General features: G+C 41.7%; 1 protein-coding gene across 12 annotated transcripts in view; it reads right to left on the bottom strand.

Moving 5' to 3' along the window:
• Positions 1 to 337: 337 nt before the first annotated feature.
• Positions 338 to 13963, bottom strand: part of atxn7l1 (ataxin 7-like 1) — a 31371-nt gene continuing 17745 nt past the window's right edge. For 11 of the 12 annotated variants that reach the window (XM_017494405.3, XM_017494407.3, XM_017494409.3 and 8 more), the window contains 4 exons: positions 11014 to 11200; positions 9329 to 9450; positions 8383 to 8998; positions 338 to 3890 (listed from right to left, as the gene is read on the bottom strand). In XM_017494405.3, coding sequence (XP_017349894.1) covers positions 3873 to 3890; positions 8383 to 8998; positions 9329 to 9450; positions 11014 to 11200 — 943 coding nt within the window. In that variant the 3' untranslated portion in view covers positions 338 to 3872. Of the gene's footprint in view, positions 3891 to 8362; positions 8999 to 9328; positions 9451 to 11013; positions 11201 to 13963 lie in introns of all 12 variants that reach the window. The other variant, XM_047162263.2, reaches the window with a different exon arrangement.

The raw sequence follows: 13963 nt of genomic DNA, 5'->3' as shown, positions 1-13963 counted from the left end.
TGAAACCTGGAACCCTGAAGCAGTGAGGCTGCAAAGCCACCTGCGACACCACTGTGCAGCCACACACACACACACACACACACACACACACACACACACACACACTTTTCACTGAAGCATCCTGTTTCTCTGGAAACTTTGTGTTTGTGGTGATTTCAGTGAGGAGGCTGCTGGGAATTTCCCACTAAGAGCAAAAGGTTACGGGTTTTCTCAATGAAGAAAGTGAGCTGAGAGAAGCCTCATGCTAGCTTTACTCTTACTGCTTATTTTCATGAAGACCTTCTACATGTACACAGCAATCACAATGTCTGATCAAGAAATGACAACTGACTCAAAGTAGATAAAAACTATTTATGTTACACTTGAAATGCAAAACATTGTCAAACCTGAAAATACACATCTCTCTCATTGTTGAGAACGCACAGGCCAACAGGGCAAGAAGAAGGTCTTTAAGTATCAAATTGTTGTTTCCTTTTATTTAAAAAAAAAAAGTTGATCTTTTCTTGCTATTGACATTCACAAATATAAGCAAAGTAGTCATATGCACACATGTGCAAGAGCGTATGTACTGTATCAGTAGAAGAGAGCAACAGGTCAGGGCCCAGCTTCCCAACAGCATCACAGTGTTGAGATCACCTTCCGTTTAAACAAAGTGGTCAGACTGACTCTCGCTCGAACATACAGCCTTCATCAGCTTCGGCGTGGATGCGTTTGGGGAATCTCAGGATCAGAAAGAGACACAATAAACATAGCTGCAGTTTACATTATTCAGAGATTTCCTTCTTTCTACTTCACCAGAATTGTGTGCGTGTGTGTGTGTGTGTGTGTTGTGAAACTGGGCAAAAGTCATTTACTATTATTCAGTAAGTCGTGAAGATATTACATTCTGATGAATAAAATGACATATCCGTTTGAAGAAACTTAGAAGGACCTCTGACTCATAAGCGACAGCAGACACTGCGAGGCACAGTACTGAGCATTCAGAACAATACAGCTTCAGGTCAGGAAGAGTGGAAAGAAAGCATGATGCGCCTGTTTGATAGCCAGTAAAACCCACTCTTAATCGACATGTTTTAATAGAATCGGCATTTAAACCATGAAAATCTATCAATCCGAATGTATTACTAGATGGCGCTGTAGATCTCCGTGTTCGATGTAAATACGCAGGGTGAGTTCAAATGTATTTTCTGACTGCGTTGCTTCCACGTGTTTTAATCCTGGCAACGAATTCTGTCAAAATCACTTAGGGAAAGAAAAATGTGAGGTCCCTGTCTTTGCGGGTGTGAGCGATGACCACTGCATGCACTGCGATTCCAGATGTTTGAGAGTTGGAACTTACATTTTGTCGTGTTGCACATGTTTGAGAGGGGATGTTGCAAATTTGGAGTTCGGTGTAAACGAGGTAGTGCGTGGCATGTCATGCCTAAGGAGAAGAAGACAAAGAAGTGGAGGAGAAGGAGGAAAGGTGGGAACAACATGCTTGCTGGAAATGTGTGTCAATTACAGCAGGTCATGGAATGTCCTTGATATTTTATTAAAAGCGCTAGTAACGGTTAAAGCCCAGGCATCCTTTAAGAGGGAGCTTGAATAAACCTACATCACGACTCTTAACTGCCAGAGATGTAAACTTCACAATGCTGAAACCTCCATAGTGTTTTTAGAGCTGGATTAAGTAATGGAACGATTAATGGGGGGGGGGGGGGGGGGGGGGGTCCTGGTGTGCTGATGTGAGTCGTTCGATCATTAATCACTTCTGATTTCTATTTAATGACTGTAAAATGCTCTCATGTGCTTGTAGCGGTGACTGCACTGGTCATTGCGACGCCCGACGGAGACAGGGCACGAAGAAAAAACACGAAGCAACGTCCAGGGTGCTTTTTGTTCACCTCACCAGTTCCACAAATGTGAAAGAAGACCTACAGGATTTTGTGTGCTGTGCGAAATCTCGTTCGCCTGGACATTAGCAAACCAACTCCTGAGTACTTTGCGGAAGCACTGTACACGATCACCTGGAAGGTAAAGAGCTGTTCGGGGGTAGGGGTTTAGCTCTGGCAGTTGACCTACAGCCAATTTTGCATAGCAGCAAGGCAATACGGTAATAACGACACATACACGGCGAGTTATACACCCGCACAGCACACGGGTACTGCGCTATGGCATCGGGGATCACACAGTTTTGGCTGTTGATGACAAAACTGTACAGATATCTTTGCCTTTTCCTCGTTATATGCCTCATTATGCCTTTATAAATAGAATCATATTAAATTCCTGTTCAAAGACAAAAGTGCAAAAAAGGGGATCTTTACAAATTGTCAGAGTTCTGTCTTCACAAGATCAATACCATTATTAAAAAAAAGACTCTCTCTGTGACTCGGTGGAGAAAAACAAAGCTGAAACTCGTGTGCGACAGTAAGGGCGAGTTTACAGTGACGTCGAATCTTAAATCCTAATCTCAACGCTACACCCAGTACAGGTTTAGAACATAATAATAATAATAACAACAACAATATACACATTAAACAGATCGGTCACGGTGAAAAAACAATCAAATTAAATTCCTTTATGAATTGGAAAATGCAGAGATGGCATTCTACACGTACAGTTTGAAAAGCTCTATGGACCAAAAGAGGGGGAAAAAACCCACTGAGTGTAACTGAAACTACTAGGTCCGGCTTCACAGCTACGCAGCAGTTCACTCAAAACATCACGTAAAAAGGTTAGAAAAAAAACTCGCTTCGCTTAAGCAGCCGGGATTCTTCTCACTGCTCCTAAAGGCTAGCATTTCGCTCGCGACTATCTCCGTCGTCGAGAAGCCTGTTTCCTCGTTCTCATTCCAATTGAAAAAAAAGAGTGCATTTTTTTCCTTTCTATAAACCATGTGAAGATCAGGGAAGACAGAAGCTTCTAGAGTCCAAAACTCTGAAAGACACTAACAATAAATATTTATATATAAAAACAAACAAAACAGATATGCACTCATATTTCCAACAGTAAGGTTTCTATTATAATAATACTTAAACTTTTATAATGACATACAAATATACCTTTGAGCAATGCCATAAGCCATGTAAGTTAAGAAAATTAATATGTGGGATAAATTATTATACAAAATTTAACACTATGCTAGTTTGCTTTCCAACTTCGAAAGGATTCGAGTCCTGAACGTCGTATTCTTCAGTGACACGTGTGACAGAAGAACTCCAAAATACTCAAAAACCTGAATTCACCCTCTTTAAAAAAATACAGCTTGCTAAAAAGCATCTAGAAAATATTCCCTTGGTGAAATGCTTTATTTTGTTTGTCTGTCTGGTTTTTTCTCCTTGTCCTCTGCAGCCTGTTGCGCAGTCCAGGCATGAAGGACACTAAGTGCACTTTAGATCCGGGCAAGTCTGCAGAGCCTGCCTCGCGCTTGCATCACACCGTCACGTTCAAATCCAACCGGTTTGTCTTTACTGTTCCGCTTTCGAAAACCGCCAGACCCGTGGAAAGAAAAGAAAAAAAAAACTTGCTGGGGACGTGTGGTGTACAAAAAGCCACGCTGATTCTCAAACATCGGAGACATGTCTGCATTCTGGGACAGGTGAGCAGAATGAAACGCCAGTTCGTTACTGCGGTTATATGGATGACCAGTTCTATTACAAGTTGCAGTACCTAAACACAGGAGACAGGCCAGCGGGCCAGGTGTCAGTAAACAGTCAGGGTGCACAGGCACACACTCTCACACACAGTGCGATGGGCTCCACAGGGGCCATGTGGGGTCACGGTGCTGCTCGCAGACCAAGGCAGGTTAAAGGTCAACACCGTGTGTAAAAGAGTTGCGGGTTAAAGGTCACTGCTGCAAAGCTGCTTTACTTGATCCACCTCAGCCAGTGTCACTCATGCACCTTGGACTGCGAACACACATGGAATAGATGTACCATCAGCATACAGTGGAGATAAAAGTCTACACACCCCCGCTATACCTGCAGATTTCTGTGATGTAAAACTTAAACCAAGATGTGATCGTGATACAGCAACAAAACGGCAAAATCCAAGTGAAAACAAATAAGCATTTTAGCAAAAAAGAAGAAAGCAAAAACTTACAATAACCTGGTTGCACAAGTTTGCGCACCCCTTAACTAATACTTTGTAAAAGCACATTTTGCTTGTAATACATCGCTCAGCCTTTCTGGGTAAGAGTCTACCAATGTCTGGTTTGGCAATTTTATTTCACTCGTCCTTCCAAAAGATTTCAGGGAATCTCCTGTACACAGTCCTCGTCATGTCGCTCCACAGGTTTTCGAGAGGATTTTGATCTGGGCTCTAATTGGACCAAATATGTTGATCATCTTCTTCTGGAGCTTTTCCTTAGTTGCCTTGGATTTGGGCTTTGGGTCGTTATTGTGCTGGAAGGTGAGTTTATTTTCTTCATGCTCGACTGTCTAACAGAGGCCTGCATGTTTTGTGTCAAAATAGACTGGTATTTAGAGTTATCCATGACTCTCTCTATCTTGACTAGAGCCCCTGTCCCAGCTGTAGAGAAACAGCGCCTTAGCATGGTGCTGCCACCCCCGTGCTTCACCGTGGGGGATGAGCAGTGTTGTTTAACTACGGCCAGTTTTCTACCTTGGTCTGATCAGATCATAACACATTTTGTTTTGGCAGAATTTAGGCAGAAATTCTTTTGTACCCCTCTCCTGATGGATACCTTTCGACAAAGAAATCCTGTTTAATCCTTTTTAAGCTTCAGCAGACAGAAACCAAGATTTCAAGAAAAGCCTACAGGGTTAATTAGAATAACTTCTTTGATGATAGGTATATGATAATTTTGCCCCATTACACATGCAACATTATAAAAGGGTGTGTAAACTTGTGCAACCAGGTTAATATAAGGTTTTTCTTTTTTCCCCTAACATAATGTCAGATCGTTTTCCACATTTAAAGTTATCTTGGTTTACTTACTTGGTTAAAATCCATCAATTTAATTATTATCCTCCATATCTTAATTATGACTGTGTTAATGTAATGCAACAATACCCAGTAAATACAGGCGGAATCTACACCATTATTTGCGCTCGTAGTCATTAGTTAATTCGATGTAACTAGATGATGTTTATCTAACAGCATCCCGAGAGCCTGCTGAAGGTCCATTAGTTAACTGTTCATGTCAAATTACGCATGGAATTCTGTGAATACTCATACGGGGAAATTTAACCCGTTCTCTAAATTAAACATTGCTTTTAATCTCACTGAAAAAATATCAGGTTGGCACCCTGCTGTCCTTTTCGTCACACGTTCCTAACAGGGAATATTTAGCAGCATTATCATAATCTCAATATGCCTGAAAACAACCAACTGCCGACTCAATATATTCAACTATGAGCTACTACGTCTCGTCTGTGAGCTCATGTATGAGGAAGAGGGCCGACGGCGCTTTCCACAGAGTGTTACGCTGCCCGATGATGCTGCATGAGCAGCAGTTCAGGAGGATGCACTGGCTGGCTTCATGCGTCTCAGAATAAAGGACGTGCTAGCTTTCATCCTCCCTGTCGTGTGATAAGGGAGAGCTAGGAATTGGGCAGGAATTGGCAAGTGAGCAAACTGGGGAGAAAGCAGATTAAAAAAGGTCTGCACCCAGACCTACAGGATACTATATATTTAATGCTGGCTCAAAGGAGGAATAGTTCTTTGAGCCATTCCCTTTGCTAGCTAGCCAAGATACTCTACAAAAATATGTCCGGTTTACAATCTTTGACTAGAATGTTTTTCCTAAGACACATGCCCTCAGGCTACGATCCGTTTGTGTTTCTATTATTGATTATGTGTCTGTTACAGCAAGGCTGTCAAATAAAAACTCACAGTAGGAAAACTGCAATCCTGTTAATGAATAAATGGATAAATATTTCATTCATTTACAGTAAAGACTTCTGCCACTACAGAGCAGTTTTCCAACATTAGCTAACTTTTGTATCAAACATTAGCTAGCTGGCTTCACTTGGGTATAACCTCTAACAATACGAGGCTAGCCGATAGTGTTGTGGCATGTTGTGGATCCACTAAATAAAAATTAAAAAAGAGCTTTGGTCGGCCACTTGCCAAACACTTGTCTCTAACTATTTCCTTTTCCGCTCTTAGCTTGATGTGATCCATCTGTGGAACTAGCTAGGCATCTGATTAATGCAGAGAAGACGGGGGCCAAATGGTTACATGATGACTGAGCAAAACTAAGGACTAACGTCACCATGAGGTGATAACCATGAGGAAATCAACATGTCAAGAGAATTGTAGTGAAGTGTATAAATTTTTGTCTGTGAGAGTCAAAATGGGAACAGTGGATATAAATCGTCTACACACCCCTGTTATAAGGTTTTGTGATGGAAAAAATTTAAACGAAGATAAGTCATGTCAGAACTTTTTCCACTTTTTCTCAATTTGAAATTACAACGTATAAAAATTAAGTGAAAAACAACCAAACATTTTAGGGAAAAATAGGAAATTTAAAAAAAAAAAATGTTTAAAGGGGCCGAGCACCAGAGGCGCAGTCAGCGCAATGCGGAGCCTGAAGAACACGAAGAGAAGAAATAGAATGTAAATGAATGAATAAAAGACAGGATCAGAAGCACAGCTGAGAATAAGACTGAACAGGAAATGAACAGAACAGAGGCATTTAATTTCATGCCAAGAGGTTGAAAGGTTACTGCAATGCTGAGCCACAAAAGAAAGGAACTGAAAGACAAAACATTACACAGACTTTTAAGAACTTGCACCACACAGGAATCGAACCCATGTCCTTTAGAATGAATGCTTGTCATTTATTTCACAGTGCGCCGCACATGTAATGACACCGAAAAAACTCATTTTGGACAATGTTTTCAAAAGTTATGTTTTTAACAAAAAACTTATATCTCTAGAACACTAGGTGGCGCTGTGTTCAGAATTTCTCAGGTACCTAGAGGACACGCCATGAATGATCCCTTCGAAATTTGGTGCCGATATGCCAGACATTTTAAAGATATTACAATATATGACAGATTTCAAAATGGCGGACAGGCGGTTTGTCCGATCCTGGCAAAATTGATATCCACGGATTCGCCATGACCCGATGAATCCGGAGACACCAAGATCATAATCTTCTGTCAAAGTATCCAAAAGCAAAAATAATCATTTTTTCAAATCCCATGACCTGTAGGTGGCACTGTTCTCAAATTCGGCATGGACCCTCGGATCATGCTACTGATGAAGCCTACCAAGTTTCGTTACGATTGATCAAAGTATGGCCGAGATACAGCCTCTGGTCCAATTTTGGGTCAACATAGTTGAATTTGCGACATCGCAACTTTTGAACAAATATGAATATCAAAATTCTGTTCAGTCGAGTTTATGCGGCTCTGTCAACTGATCATGTGAGACAGTATTGGTAAGAATGGGGCAAAATTAGAATGAGGAGTAGCGAAAAAACTGAATACTGTACATTTCAAAATGGTGACTACTGTAATGGGTGGAGTCTTAATGTAAGACATGCATGGTGATCAGCATGAGGAGACTAAACTGATGAATTTTTGAACTACTGGTGGCGCTATAGAGTTGGTCCAGATAATATTCATGGTCATATGTAGGAGTGTTCCAAATTTCATCATTTTCCTAATTACGGTTAATAGGGCTGCCATAGACTCCCAGTGGGGAATAATAATAATAATAATAATAATAATAGTAAAATTTATAGATAAAATAGGTGCCTACGCACCTTCGGTGCTTGGCCCCTAATTACATTTTAGTGTGCACACGCTTTTGTAATTGGGGATGTGACTGTGTTCGGAATGAACCAAATGTTCAAAAGTAATTCTCATACAGCGGTCATTAATGAAATTATTCTGATTAACCCCGAATAAATATTTGCCGTACAGGGTCTCACTGTCGAATGGTATTGATCTAGGAGAGGGGTACAATTTTTTTTCCAAAACATCAGAAGGCCATCATCGACAAGTGGCGAATTTGGATCACCACAGTGACATCACCAAGAACAGGACGACCCTCCAAAACATCAAAACTCTGTTACAAAATGTCTGACATGATTTATCTTGGTTTCAATTTTTTACTTCACAAGCACTTGCCATTTTAACAGGGGTGTGTATACTTTTTATATCCACTGTATAAACATCTCCGAACACAAAACTTCATATCAATGTACATGTTTTTCTTTAAAAACAACAGTGTTTAAAACAGTTTGTAAATGAATGAAATATTTCTCCATTACACTTATCATATTGTGATTTTGATGTGGTAGCACAGCACTGACAGACACACAATCTATAATATAAACACAAAAAGACTGTAGTGGCTCTGTGCTGTCAGTTACAGTCTATTATGATTAGAGTGACCGTACCACTAAATCTCATTGCTCACCAGTCTGGAGAGGGCGCTATGGGACGCCTCGGCTGCCGAGGACAGTAAAGCGGTGCTGCTCTTCCGGAAGATTTCGTTGTGCGCCGTTGTCTTGGTCACTTTGCCAGCTCGCTCAGAGCCTGAGGTTTTGCGTTTGCGTCCCTCGGTGGATCCGCACGGCAGCAGGCTTGGGGACAAAACTGACCCATGATTGCCCTTTGGCGCCTGGGGCAGGTTTAGCTCGATGCTGGTGTGTCTGTCCATGTCGCTCAGTCCCTGACTCCCCCCTGGCTGGTTTGGTTTGGACCGCATGCTCAGGGCCGCCGTGCCGTTGCTGACGTGTACAGGGCCTGAAAGATGGTAGCCACTCCCATTCCTTTTCTCAGCAACTGGAAGTGGCTTGTGCTTTTTCAACAACACCCCTTCTGCAGAGGTTTTTAATGACTTGGCTGCTTTATTCAGCTGCAGTTTGGATTCTTGAAGGCAGAAGATTCTGGTGCCATTCTGGGAGAAAGGGGTGGAGCAGGACACAGTGGAAACAGAGTCAAGGGGTGGAGTCGGGCTAGGGAGAAGGGACATGCTCAGAGATGATGAATCAGACATGCTAGGCATGCTGTCTGCCGCTAGAGGAACTTTCCTACAACACACAAAATGTGACATCATCAGGCTGTGGCAGGAACAGTGACTGCATGCTGCTCTGAATAGAGCATCATCTGTGCACACAACAATCCAACATCATGCCAACACCATTTAGTCAGTTTTAAGCTCCAAGCTCATTTATACTTCTGGAAATCTGCCGATATCCAGGTTTCACACCGTTATTGCCAACCCATCTTCAAAGTCTAGTTTCCACAAGCAATCAGCGCTTGTCTGATACACCGCAGAGTTTCAACAGCTCTGCACACACTGGGAGAACTGCACAGTGAAGCAGGTCATATGGGAAGACAGTCCGTGTGTGTACTCTTACCTCCACATCTGAGCAGTGACATGCTTCTCCACCATGCAGTGCAGCGCAAGCCTCATCCTGTCCCAGTGTCTGTCAAACACGTAGTGGCCCTGGCCCATCAACCGGCTGCTGAATGCACACCACTGACCCAAAAAAGGGGGGATAAAACATTAGTGCTAAGATATAGTACATTTCTTTAGCAATGATTAGCAGCTGGATTTGTGATTGTGTGCCATTGGTAGACGCAATTAATGCTAGTATGCACATCGGTCACATTAGGTTTAGCTTTATAACAAGTCACTTGATCAAATGTACAATAAATATCTTTCTGTAAAAGTATTATAACATGAAGTTCATACTTTGTCATGTTATGCAGTGTGTGTTATTGTTGAATCCTGTTATATGTACATGAACTTGTCTGATGTATTATTATTATCAGGCTAATTTTATGGTTGTTTTGAATAGTTTTTAGTAGATTTGGAATGATCTATAGCAGTAAAATGCTTGCTCAAGACACGCAGGTCAGTTTATGATCATTTCTGCCCCACCATATGTTTATATTACTCTACATCCCACTGCTTTACCCAGGTTTCTCAGATCATAATGGAAATGATCATCAACGATGGAACATCAGGAGCAAACAACTTCTGAGGAACTTTTGGTTTATCTTCTCACAGAGTAACGAACAGAGCATGTAGTCTAGGATGCATTCTTTGTAAGGGATCTGGAAACAGCTTAATGTCCTGATAGCATGTGTCTCATGATAGTTCTACACTCACTGTCCACTTTATTAGGAACACCTGCACAGTCACGCAGTTATCTAATCATGTGGTGGCAACACAATGCATAAGATCGTGCAGATACGGGTCAAGTTCACACCAAACATCAGAATGGGGAAAAGTCTGATCTCTGTGGCTTTAACCGTGGCGTTGTTTGTGGTGCCAGATGGACTGGTTGGAGTATTTCAGAAACCGCTGATCTCCTGGGATTTTCACACACACAACAGTCTCTCGTTTATGTAGAATGGTGCTAAAAACAAAAAAAAAACATTCCGTGTGCCGAGGGTGAAGAGAGATCAGAGGAGAATGATCAGACTGGCCTGAGCTGAGAGGAAGTCTACAGTAACTCAAATAATCACTCTTCACATTCGTGGTGAGCAGAAAAGCATCTCAGCATGCACAACACATTGAGCCCTGAGGTGGATGAGCTACAACAGCAGAAGACCGCGTCAGGTTCCTCTTCTTTGGATAAAAGCGCTATATAAGTGCACCATTTTACTCCAACCAGCCCATCTGATAACAACCATGTCCACGGTTAAAGTCACAGAGATCAGACTTTTTCTTCATTCTGATGTTTGACGTGAACATGAACTGAAGCTCTTGGCCTGTATCTGCATGATTTTTTGCACTGCACTGCTGATTAGATAACTGCATGAATGTGCAGATGTATGGGTGTTCCTAATAAAGGAGGGTGAGTGTACGTTATATAGTCGATTATTTCAAACTTATTTAGACCTACAAAGGTATTTAAAATAGTCCTAGAAAAAAAACGTATACATTTTTTGGCTTCTCCGGCCCATCGCTTACTCTGGATAAAGCCACCTATTGCTTTATCTACTACTTTAGAAGCTGCGGAATCTCACATTAAAACGAATCGACTAGCACTGGGACTCAGAGGATTTCGAATGCTGGTCCTGTTGTGCTTACACTAATGGGTTGTGGGTGGTAAGAGGAGTAATGACATGAAGTTTTCTCCAGTTCCTCAGCAACCTCAGCTTCCGCCTCATCGCTGGATTCATGGACATCTCCGCCATATCTCTGGCAGCTGGGTATTTGATCAATGGCAGGAAGAGACGTGGAACAGAGCACCACTGCACCCCCACCACCGGAGCCTCTGAGATATAAAATAAAGAATTAAAGTAATAAAAAAGATAAGAAATTAAAATAAAATAAAACAGGAAGGAGCTGGTATGATGTGCCAGGGTCATTGATAAAACAATGAGAGAAGTGAGATTGAAAATAAGAAGAAGAGATTTCTAATAAAAACAAGCAAACAAAAAAACACTTTATGGCCAAAAAGTATGTTGACACCTGACCATTACACAATGTGGTTCTTCCCCAAACTGTCACCACAAGTCTGAAGCAAACAACTGCATTACAAGAGCATTACAGTTTCCCTTCACTGGAACCAAGAGGCTCAAACCTGTTCCAGCATGACACAAAGTGCACAGAGCGAGCTCCATAACTCCACGGTGTGTGAAGGTTGGAAGAAGGTAGAAGACCTGGAGTGTCCTACACAGAGCCCTGGCCTCAAGCCCTACAGAACACCTTTGGGATGAACTGGAACTGGAGCCTCCTCCTCACCCAACATCAGCACCTGACCTCATCCTCACTAACGCTCCTGTAGCTGAATGATCACAAATCCCCACTGCCACGCCCCAAAATCAAGTGGAAAGCCTTCCCGGAAGAGTGGCGCGCATTATAACAGCAAACGGTTGTGATGGTCAGGTGTCCACAAACTTTTGGCCATACAGTGTAAATAAATAACAAAATGCCTTTATATAATGCCCCAGATACAGTTAAAAAGGAAGATAAATGAGGTATAAATGAGCAAAATGTTTTTAAATGTCTTCTTAGAATGTTCTAGGGTGGGTGAGATCCTAATGTCCTAAGCAAGGGCATTCCCACAGCTTCGAGGCACATCAACATCCGCAGCACTGATCTTTATTTTACCGTAGAGCTTGTGACGGAGACTGACTGAAGTGTAGTAATTAATCAGTTCCCAGAGATAAACAATAGATACTGATGAACCGGTACATTAGGATCAGCACAGTAAATGCATGAGGGAATTACAAGGAGAAACAGTAGGATGACTCGAGTACTTATACACATTAAACCCTATTTCAAGGTTTCTCATGTAGTTTGCTGCATTGCACTTACCTCCAAAGTGGGAAGTCAGAGCGACGTTATTTTTGAGCTACAAAGTGGAAAACCATGGATCCCTCTATGTTCATATTTTGTTAGCGACAACTCCCCTGGTAACTTTGATGAGTGATGTATATTTACCTCCTCAAAACAATGAAACGTGCAGTCAGTGTTATAGATTTAACAAGCAAATATGTCTGTATATCGACCCTGTTCCTGGAGATCTACCTTCCTGAAGACTAACCATAATCATGCCCATCTGAACATCTACTCATTGCCTCAAGAAGATCTTGATCAAGTAAAACAGGTGTATAAGATTGTGGTTGGAGATTAAACCTGCAGGAAAGGGGTCGGTGACCGCTGATCTAAAGCTAATACTAGTGTGTACAGAATAATTCATTTAAAAGTTAAGAAGTGCTACTTTGTTTACTGTTCGCGCTGTGAGCAGCCATGTTGATTTGATATCACTTGCTTACTACCAAAGGACAAATATTGTGTTACGTAGTGTTTATCCAACATTAAATATCTTGCGTTCAGTAACTGGACCAGTAACCTCCTCGATCAGCAATAATTTCAACCAATTCAACTCATTTTAGCCCATTCCTCCTTACAAAACTGCTTCAACTTAGTGCTTCAACTTTTTTAGGTCCTTCCACAACATTTCTATGGGGTTAAGGCCTGGACTCTGACTTGGCCATTCCAAAATGTTACCTTTCTTCTGCTTTAACCATTTCTTTTTAGATTTACTTGTGTGCTAAGGGTCGTTGTCTTGCTGCATGACCCACTTACGGTTAAGCCTCAGTTCATGTCCTGACATTCTCCTGTAGAATTTGCTGGTGCAATCCAGAATTCATTGTTCCATCAATAATAACCGGCCGTCCTGGACCCGAGGCAGCAAAGCAGCCCCACCCCATGATACTGCCACCCCCGTGCTTCACGGCCGGGATGAGGTTCTTCTGCTGGTATGTAGTGTCCGGTTTGCGCTAAACGTAACACTTTTCATTTAAACCAACCAATGGTCTTCAAGTCCTGAGCAAACTTCAAATGAGCAGAGTGTTCTTTTTGGAGAGTAGTAGCTTCCCCCCTTGCTATCCTGCAATGCACACCTTTCTGCCTGATGAACAATGGTGCTGAATTTCCTCCATTTGTACATCATCTGCCTCCCTCACAGTGGACTGGTGAAGACCAAACTCTTTAGAAATGGTTTTAAAACCTTTTCCAGTCTGATGAGCAGCAATAACTCTCTTTCTGAGGTCCTCGGGAATCTCCTTTGATCGAGGCATGGCACCCTTCCATAAACCAAGTGAAGTGTAGTGAAGACCAGATTTAGATTTTTTTTTAAAAAGACCCAAGTTTATGTTCTTGAAACATGGGAGGGCCTGTTCACTCACCCCTGACTGCCATCCCTAGACTCAAACACATTTAAATGAAGTCATTCTCCTAGAGATTCACATCTGTTTTCCAGAAAAAGATGTTTAATGTTGCATAATTTTACCAAAGTAAAAAAAAAAAAAAAAGGAAAAGAATAAAAGTAAAATCTAAAATGTTTTGTGTCACTTGTTTTGTTCTTTTTATCTAGTTTTAGAACTTAGATGAAGGTCTGCTCAGGTTCTGGTCAATGTTATTGTGAAAAACACCAAGACGTGCGTGCAAATAGTTCTACAGCACCGATTATGATGGTGTTACGATTGGAATCAAGTGTTCTGGTCTGATGAAACCCAAACTGAACTTT

This window comes from Ictalurus punctatus, chromosome 19 (assembly GCF_001660625.3).
Source record: "Ictalurus punctatus breed USDA103 chromosome 19, Coco_2.0, whole genome shotgun sequence".
Taxonomy (NCBI): domain Eukaryota; kingdom Metazoa; phylum Chordata; class Actinopteri; order Siluriformes; family Ictaluridae; genus Ictalurus; species Ictalurus punctatus.
Note: the sequence above shows the minus strand (reverse complement) of the source record. Positions and strands in the feature narration are given on the sequence as shown.